General features: G+C 31.2%; 1 protein-coding gene across 4 annotated transcripts in view; it reads right to left on the bottom strand.

The window, feature by feature from the left end:
- Nucleotides 1-4,067: 4,067 nt before the first annotated feature.
- step (cytohesin steppke) overlaps nt 4,068-9,818 on the bottom strand; it is a 36,322-nt gene continuing 30,571 nt past the window's right edge. For all 4 annotated transcript variants that reach the window (XM_013313996.1, XM_013313994.1, XM_013313995.1 and 1 more), the window contains 5 exons: nt 7,660-7,921; nt 6,489-6,607; nt 6,016-6,127; nt 5,281-5,411; nt 4,068-4,878 (listed from right to left, as the gene is read on the bottom strand). In XM_013313996.1, the coding sequence (XP_013169450.1) occupies nt 4,740-4,878; nt 5,281-5,411; nt 6,016-6,127; nt 6,489-6,607; nt 7,660-7,921 (763 nt within the window). In that variant the 3' untranslated portion in view covers nt 4,068-4,739. The remainder of the gene's footprint in view (nt 4,879-5,280; nt 5,412-6,015; nt 6,128-6,488; nt 6,608-7,659; nt 7,922-9,818) is intronic.

Below are 9,818 nucleotides of genomic sequence, written 5' to 3'. Positions count from 1 at the left end.
GTATTATTTTGGTAATTTTTCTGAGCTGTTTCGTCTGCTTATAAAAATATACCGTTTTATATCATTATAAGATATTGTCACAAAGTATAGCCTTGATAATGAAACACAGTAGTGCCTATATTATTCTGTAATAATTTAAATTGTATTGGTTTTAAAAAAATACTAAAATTAGTTTCTTTAAATAAAAAATTCACTTTTAATATTATTTTTCAACTAAGACTTTCAACAGAAGGATTTTCACAAATATATACGAAAAAAGGGCTTGACAATTTTTTTAATGACATCATTTGCATTCTTCCCCGGATCGTCATACGGGTACAATCATTCCTATTGATTTTTTTAAACTTTCTGATAATTATCCAATTTATTCTGCTTGTTATTCAAAGCTAAATTAGTAGTATTGTAAACCCAAAGAAGTAGTTACGAATAATTTTCTCGAACATTTACTTGGTCCGTTCGAGCGTGACGCGTCCGAGTCGGCTTCCTTTTCCTATTGACGGTGAAACGTACGCATTGCGTAAAATATTCGCGCCGATTGTTTACACCTTACACATACTAATTATGTACTTACATATCAAATATATATCGTAATTTTGATGCGGTGATGTACCTTCGAGGGTAGACAAAGTGCATTCGCTGCGTAGCGATTCCATAACGAACGTCAAAAATGTTTAGAACTGACAATAACTTTCGATAAGTTACGTGATTATCAGACGTCAGTTTCATGCATTTTTGTAATCGTTATGGAATCGCTTTAGCGCGAATGCACTTTGTCTAGCCCAGCTGGTAATCTAGTTAATGCTTAAACCGTGGTAAACCAGGCGCTTATTTTATATAGTAGTTGACGCACAAAACGAAATAGGACATGCAACCCTTTAAAGGGCGTTTTGTTCCAAGCAGCTGAAATTGTTTTTTTCCAAGTGGAACCAAATACTGGAAGTAATATTTTTATAAGAAAAAGGAGGAAAAATAGCGGCGGGAAACCAAGGTGATCTACGACGCCTAAGGACACCCGCAACTCCAGAGAAACTGCAGACGTTGTTGCCCTTTAAGAATACGGTATGCTCGCTTCTTGGAGCAAAGTACTTTAGTCTGATCTGTCTGGTCGGGTTTTCTCTGTATAAAAAATAAAAACAAAGCAATAAATAAAGATATTATTTTATTTACTTTCCTTAGAAAATTTATTTACAACACGATTATTATGCACATATATAAATCATTACAAATGAGTTAAATAAAAATATACGCAGAATTACAGAACATGATCAATTCAACTAATATATTATTTATTAACAGATCGTTACGCCCATAGACCTCCGCAATACAATGATTATTGCTAAGTATAAAAATTATTACATCTTATGATCTCAATAACATATTCCCGATTTGAAAAAGGTAAACTTATTATTAGTACCAGTTTTGGAACTACTAACGATTCTTGAAATTTACTATTGAAACATATAAATATATGCTGTATACGATACATTGAATACTTTGATAGAAAACTTGTTTCAATTACAGTGGAACCTGGATAAGCGTGAATCCTAGAGACCGCGATACTTGATTATAGAGGTTTCTCCAACCCAAGTTACTCGCTAAGAGAGTTCGTCTGTTAGGAACGGACAAAGAATATCTTAAAGGTTTCTCGTTTATCCAGTTTCGATTGTATATGTAAATGTTTCGGTAATGCGAACGCAAGGTAACATGTTATTGCGATCAGAAATACGTATATGATGTCTTGTAAATATATTACACTTTTTTCACTGTATCATAATAGTGGTCACATTTACACATTCATAAAGTAACGCTAATTATTTCATATTTAATATAAATATTAAATACAAATAAAGGTTTTAAGATTTAATAATTATTATGATACAATGATAAAAATAATCAATTTTATAAAAAAAATATTGTCACCACTGTAACGACATAATTTCATCTTAGACGATAGAAATGACATGATAAGAAGAATAAATAAATGACTAAAACACACGAAGTGACAGCAAGTTGTTAATTCCGTCGCAAATAGAAATGTCTAGAAAAAGTAATTGCGAGCTTCTACTGTCGAGATACTCATTAAAGACTTATTGCCATCCCCCTCATTCACATTGAATAAAAAGAGATAACAATAGTTTAAAACAGTCAGCAGTAGAATTCCACAGTCAGTTTTTATATATTAAGTCATCGTCGACTTCGCTACAGTGGCAACCCTATTTTATACCAAAATTATTTTATTAACATAACCCGGTATATTACCAATCAGTTTTTTTTTCTTAAAATAAATATGGCGATAGTTATTTATTGGTTTAATGCAAAATAAACTAAAAAAAATATTTTATTAAATCTAATTACATGTGCCCATTTCTCTCATGCGATAACACTAGGGTTGTTACATAAATACAATATATATTGGTCATATAAAATTGTTTTTATTATTGTGTCAAAATTTATTTAATTATAACAAAATAACAAATCTTTCTAAATGATTGTGATAAATGGAAAAAAATGAGAAAAAAACTAAAATCCTAACGGAAAACCTAAAAAGGAAATTAAGAAAATTACAAAGAAGTAAATAAATGTAAGATGTTTTAATCACTTTTGAAAATTATATTTTGGAAAATAAAACTTAATTTTATGGGTTATATACTAATTGTCAATTATATAACACAAATATTTTAAGCCGTATTTACACTTAACTTAGGCGTAAAAAGCTTATTTATTACATAATATTATTTATTACTATAACAAATATAACCACTAACTCTATTTATGGTACATTACAAAGTAATACTTTCCATTAATACATACTAAAACTAAGTAAACTGTACATAATTAAACCCATATGACGAAGGTTAGGCCAACAAAGCCGGCAAACCATATAAATAAAATTATTGTCTAGGCAATGAGAAGCAATCAATATTCTACTTAAATGTGGGTTTTCATTGTTGTAAAACTTGTATTTAAACATAATATAACAATATGCAAAATAAAAGTCCTTCAACATTGAAATCTCATGGTTAACCTAACTAGGCAGACATAGATGTTACCTTAAAGTTGTCAAAATAAACTACTTTTTGACTACTTTAATGTCAAACATATATATGTCTAAAAGTCATTATCCGAAAACATTTTAAAAAATCTCCCCAAAATTGAACACTCCATTAATTGCAAATTATTGTAAAATTGTAAATGGAACACAATCGCCTAACATGATTATTTACATTTGAATATTATCAAAAACATATTTAATTCTCATTATATGACAATTTAATAAACTAACATACATCGATGTATGAAAAAAGTTTTTAAGAAAATAAATATAAGACTAGCCCCTAACTCCGTCTTCGTGCTATTAAAAAAAACCTTAATTAGTAGCCTATGTGTTCTTCCAAACTATGTTGCGTTCTCAAGATACATTTAAACATCCATCCATCCAAACATTCGCATTCATATTATTAGTAAGTTTATATGCTAATTCGTATAGGCTTTATCTTTTCATACATTCATTCCTTTGGATGTTTCCATCAAACATTTCACAACAAATTCATGAAAAGAGAAAGTTTTCTATGAAACTACACAGATGTAAGAGAAAGTGAAAATTTGTTAGTTTTGTATAATAATGAGAATTACATATGTAAAATATCAAATTAGAAACTTACAGATCTACAACTTTTCTATTGATTTTATGGCGATGGTATATGTATAATCAGGCACTTTTTTCATGGAAGTCAGTATTTTATTATTATGGAGTTTTTTTTTTTCATATGTTGCATTTTGAAGATCCTTTTTCCAAAACCATTACTCGTTCAGTCTTCCTTTTTCCTTTCTTATTTACATGGACAATCTAAACGATATTAACTTCTCAATCACAAATATTCTAAATTATTTATAAATTCAATTTTTATTTATCAATAAATATTGCAAATGTAAGACTGATATTGATATTATTTTTGGAATAATCCTTTTAAATATTCGATTCTTTATCATTTTGTTGTAAATCGATTTTAGTACAGTAAAAAAAAATCAAAATTTGTGCATTTTTATTTAAATCATCGAATCTTCTGTGTTCAATTTTTTTCACCAAATTACTTGCCTACTGTACTGTACAAAATATTTAAGAATCAAAAAATATTTATAAGGACGAATGGTAGGAGTACATATCACAAATCTCCTATAACCATGAAAGTTTTCCTCGCATTTTAAAACCTTTTATAAAATAATAAACTAAAATGAGTACAATTTACCTATTGGTAAATATGTAACCCTGGGTTTCTGAGACCAAGTTCCCTTTATAAAACATCTTATTATCTCTGTTTTGTCAAACATAATGGGATGACGATGTTTGATATGGAGATCTTGGTCTCAGAAACCAATGGTTAGTCACTTTACAATAATCTTCTTTGACAAAGAGTTTCATTTGAACTTTATGAAACCAACTTATTTAGATATTCAAATGTCTATTATCCCCAAAAACACTCAGCACCATTTAAATGCTGATTAATTACTTCCCTGACTTATATCACCTACTTTATTTTCCTTTGTGATGTTAGATTTATTACCGCACTCAGAGACGCTTCATCCTTACTTAAAGATGTGTGTAGATTTTATACAAAGTCTACACTAAGGATCTTACTAACAACTTAACTTTGCGGCAGTAACACAGTTTAACTGACACTTGGTATGAACAACTATATATAAAAGTCACATTGTCTGTTTGTATCACTAGGATATTGGCACTAGTGCGAGCTGGAGTGTACATTGTGCTGGGCCTTCTTCTTGCGCTGCGCCAACATGTCGTAGAAGGGATTGTGACTGATGGACCGACGCAAGCATTCTATCCATTCGTCTCGTTCCTCCGCCGTCGCTGCTGACATTCTGAAAAATACATAAATCTTATGTTAATTGTGTTATAAATTGCGAATATTTGGATGTATGGATGCTTGTTAGAAGGTATCTGGAGATAGACTTCATGGGCCGCGGACAGAGTCGCAGGCTACAGCTGGTTAATCAATAAATTTAATTAAAATTATCGACTCGCCTTTTATTTAAGAATCCATTTAATATTGCCAATATGAGTGTTGAATTTGCTTTATTTTAAATTAGCAACAATCTCACGAATATTAACCAAAGATTAGATGTATCGAAACATGGATGTTTATTAAAGAGTATCTCCATAGCGGATGGATTTCAATATAAATTTGCACAGATGTAGAACACAGTTAAGAAGACATAGACTACTTATAAAGTTTTTTTAATTAACTGTCAAAAGCTAGTTACCTATAAACCGTATGTTTTCCTTCAACAACTTTTCCTTCAGAATCAGTTTTGCAGGCCTTGATGAGATCCGCACCTCCGCTCGCGTACAGCTCCAAGCAGTGCGGCCGCTGTCTGTCACTTGCTGGACGGACCTGGAAATATTCAACAATACATTAAGATTGAAAACCCACTATCATTGAAATTGACTAAATATCAGATATTTTACATGTTAGGAAATCCATATCTTACTAATATTATAAATGCGATTGTTTAAATGGATCTGTGGACATCCATGGAACGGCTAAGCAAATCTTGGTAAAATTTGGCATAGATTTAGAACATAGTCTGGAAGGTCACATAGGCTACTTATTAAGTCTTTTTTGTTTAATTTCACGCGGACGGAGTCGCGAGCGACAGCTAGTAATTAAATAACTGAACAAGTGCGTAGTCTATTTAAATGTGTCACGAGGGTTTAAATAATTTTATTGCATATCCTGAACTGGAAGGTATGAGAAGCAATTTAATGAACCAAACTACGTTAATGTTCAAAATTATTGCTTGCTTGTTCCTGACTTTGGATGATTGACCAAAATTACGATTTATCATTAAATTTCACCTTACTTACGTAATAAATGAGGAAAAATAATTTACTATATTATAGGTTATTTGACGTACGTCATTGGCCACAGAGACGTACGTCAAATAACTGCTATATTAAAATTCGGATCAAAAAAAAGGAAAAGAGAAAATACTTACCGATATATTTTCTAATGGAATGATACCTCTCGGCTCTTTATCCGTCGTGTATTCGAAGTAATATAAGCAGTTATCATTCAATATGAACCACCGTCTTTTCCATGATTTGTATCTGAAATTATAAGTTTATAAAAATTAAGACACGACATTCAATTTGAGTTAAAAAAAAACTTTGTATTCAAAGGAAAATATTTATGAAAAATTGTTCTTTTAAAACTTTCAATATACCTTGCTCGATTGCCATCTTATTGATATTAAAAAAAAGAAATATTGCTCACTTAAATACTGTAAATTTATTTACTTCCAGAATTTAACTAAATATTGTTAAAAAGAATCTCATAAGTAGGTCAAAAGAAGTATTATGTGCGCATTTCATATTATCTACTGCAACTACATTTTTTTTTAATTTAAATAAATTATCAACCATTTCATATATGTAATAAATAAAGAATAATTAATTTGTATTCACATACCTTCCACCTTGTTTCCAGAGCCATCCCTCTTTGTCAGGATTGAAGAAAGTATGCATCAGATCATTGCCGTCGTCCTCTGGTATTTTGAAGGGCTCCGTTTTTATAGACTCGTATAATGACTGAAATATAATAACACCAATTACACTGTAAGTACGACTTGTCAACAAGTCTACATTCGCCGTATGCCACAGCCACTCCTTATCATTACAGTGATAAGAAGCAACTTATAGTTGTTTACATTTCATACGAGGACAGAGAAGTGTGACAGAGGAGTAGATAAAGCAGTACTGCTACCGTAACACTACTGTTTTATCACTGGTAATATGATGAGTTCCAATAATAACAGTACTGCACTGTCTATACTCTGCGACTTTTACCCTCGTGTGAAATATTATTACGTCAAAGCAAGTTGAAAAGTTCGCAAAGAGGTCAATGTTGTCAATAACAAACAGTTGTATCACGATTCGTAATCACGTTTGCATGGTTCACTTGCTTCAAATAATAGTTGAATTTATTAATAGATGGATTTATTCAAACAATTAAATCGTTAATAAAGCAATGATTTTGATAAGTAACAAATATTCGCCCTAATAAGTTACGTACAATAATAAAAGTAAAAAAAAAATGTCTTCGAAACTAAAGTACGATTAAGTCAAAGCTATTTTGCGATATGGGTTTTTAAGTAATGACGTCATTGTTAACTGATATTTTACTATACATAAGTACGTACGCATGATTTGACTCATGCGCGCTTAGTGACATACATATGTTAACATAGTACAACAAATGGCGCTGATATGTATGTACAGAATGTCGTTCACATGTGCCCGCCTACGCGCATTCCAATCAAATCGCAAAGTTCATTTACAATCATTGCATGCAATATTTTTTGTTCATAAAATTGATAATGAAACGGGACTTATTGTATTTTATAATATTTAATATTAAAATTAAAAATACATTGTTAAATTCCAGCTTTGACTAACCGTAGAATTCTGAGAACGAAATCTCTGTATAAAACATATCGTCACCCCTGATAGTACCTTTGACAAAATATTTCAAACGGGGATTTCAGCCTTAGAAAACCGCGACAAAAGAAGTTAATTAACCACTCAAAACCACTCGAAAATTAAACCTAGCAACTCCAAAAGCGAATTTAAGTGTTACTCACCAAGAGCAACTCATGAGGCAAATCACCGCCGTTGTTGATGCCGCGGTTCATGGCAACGAACTGTTCAGGCGCTGGCTTATCCTTCACGCTAGGGTTGTGCAATGACGTGTTCAGCATGATGATGGCAAAGCTTAGCACGTAGCACGTGTCCGCGTTGGTGAAAATGTCCGGGTTCAGTTGACAGTATCGTTGCGCGAAGCACTCCATCATGCGGTCGATTTTCTGAGCTTCGCCCGGCAATCGAAAACTCCAAAGGAATTGTCTGTAACCAACAAGTATATTCAATTATTAAGCTGTGTGTTTAAGCCACAAAAGTATACATTTAAAAATCGTAGAATTAATCGAGAGCAAATATAACTAGATGTTATTAAACGTACTTTTAAGAAGTTCATAAATTGTTTTATTTAGTTTTTTGCATAGCAAAATTGACTCGATGATTTTGAACAAATAGTAGAAATGGTGTTACTGTGGCCATAGGATATATTCTCATTAGCATTCCTTATCAATTCCTTGCCTTGTGACGTCATCAAATCACTACTGAAAGTGACACAACTTCGTAACAGAGGTTTTCCTCTCTTAAGGCTGATTCATTTGTCTCAGCTATTTATAAACTTGCGTTTAACTTTTCGTTGGCCGCGAATTATATTAGTATTAACCAATAAATACTTAGCAGGAAATCTACATCACTTCTTAACACTGTACGTATTTTATAATAAAGTTTAACAAATATGAACATAAAATCAACAAAGAACATTTATTATCGCAAACAGGATACGTTGTTCATGTACATTTTCGTGACTAAAGCAGGAAAAAACCTTAAACATGTGTGTTAATGACCCATCTGTTATCAATGTTAATACCCACATCGGTATTGTTTTTTTTTAAATAAGTTTAGATTACAATAGCACTGTTTACATTAAGCCAAAGTATCTATTACTTTATACGTTACGCAATGTGAAAAAATCCTTAAGAGACATTTTCCTGTATACCGCTTACGTGTAGTTGTCGGGTTTTTACTAAAGCTTTAAATATTATTAGTCCGGACAACCTACGCCATTAAACAGGATATAAAGAGGACAAACATACGAAACATAAGTAAAAAAAAAACAGACAAATTGAGAACCTCCTTTTTGAAGTCGGTTAAAAACAAAATATAAAAATGAAAATATGATTTTTTTTAAAGTATATTTGTAAAGAGGTTTACTACGAGAAATAAATGAAAGTGTAAAAAGTCACTGAGTACATAAACACTGACAGGTTGTGCATTATACCAATAGTAGAAACACTCCCTTTGCATAATGACCCCCGCACGACAGTTAACAGACGCTTTTGTTATTAAAACTATAACTATAAACTGTAATTAAAATGACTATAGTATATTATTAGTACCAAGATACATTATAGTCTGACCAAGAATATAGAAAACTTGAGGATATATTTAAAGATATTCTTTAGACACATAAACGCTGGTTAACCTAAAAGCAAAATATATTTAAGGCCAAATGAAATAACCATGGGTTTCTGACATCAAAATCGTCATCCCTGTCTGTGTTATCCTGTCACCATCTTGAGCACAACAGAAATAACAATATGTTTTCAACGGACATTTTCGATTCACGATTAACGATTGAAACAAGTGTGGGAATTGAATTGGAATGTCAAAATGTCTTCATATAGAAATATCAGGCGTGTTTTCCACTTACGTAATTCAATATTTATCTGTTGCGATGGAAGAAAAAATTAATATTAAACGTTATAAAATAAATATGAACATGTGTTCAGATAGTTAATTATCGAACAGATACTGTTCATAATATAAACAAATAATTTGTTAAACAGTAATACCATTTCGTAATCTAAAATAAACATCTCGTGTTCTCAGAAGAGCTGCACAGAGCGGCGAAAAATAAACAATTATTGTAAGGAGAATAATACTGATAAAATGTAACTAGAACAGAAAAAAAACTATGTAAACTAACTTTTTATATTGAGATAGACAAAAACTGTGTGCGTTTTGACTTACGCAAAAATCTTACTATTCTACTAATCTTTCTAATATTATAAAACTGAATGTTTTGATGGATAGATGGATGAATGTTTGTTTGTAGGTATCTCCAGAACGGCTCAACGGATCTTGATAAAATTTGGTATAGTTGTGG

The sequence above is a fragment of the Papilio xuthus genome, unplaced genomic scaffold, assembly GCF_000836235.2.
Source record: "Papilio xuthus unplaced genomic scaffold, Pxut_1.1 DF827542.1, whole genome shotgun sequence".
Classification (NCBI taxonomy): domain Eukaryota; kingdom Metazoa; phylum Arthropoda; class Insecta; order Lepidoptera; family Papilionidae; genus Papilio; species Papilio xuthus.
The sequence above is the reverse complement of the archived record's forward strand: the minus strand, read 5'-3'. Positions and strand labels throughout refer to the sequence as shown.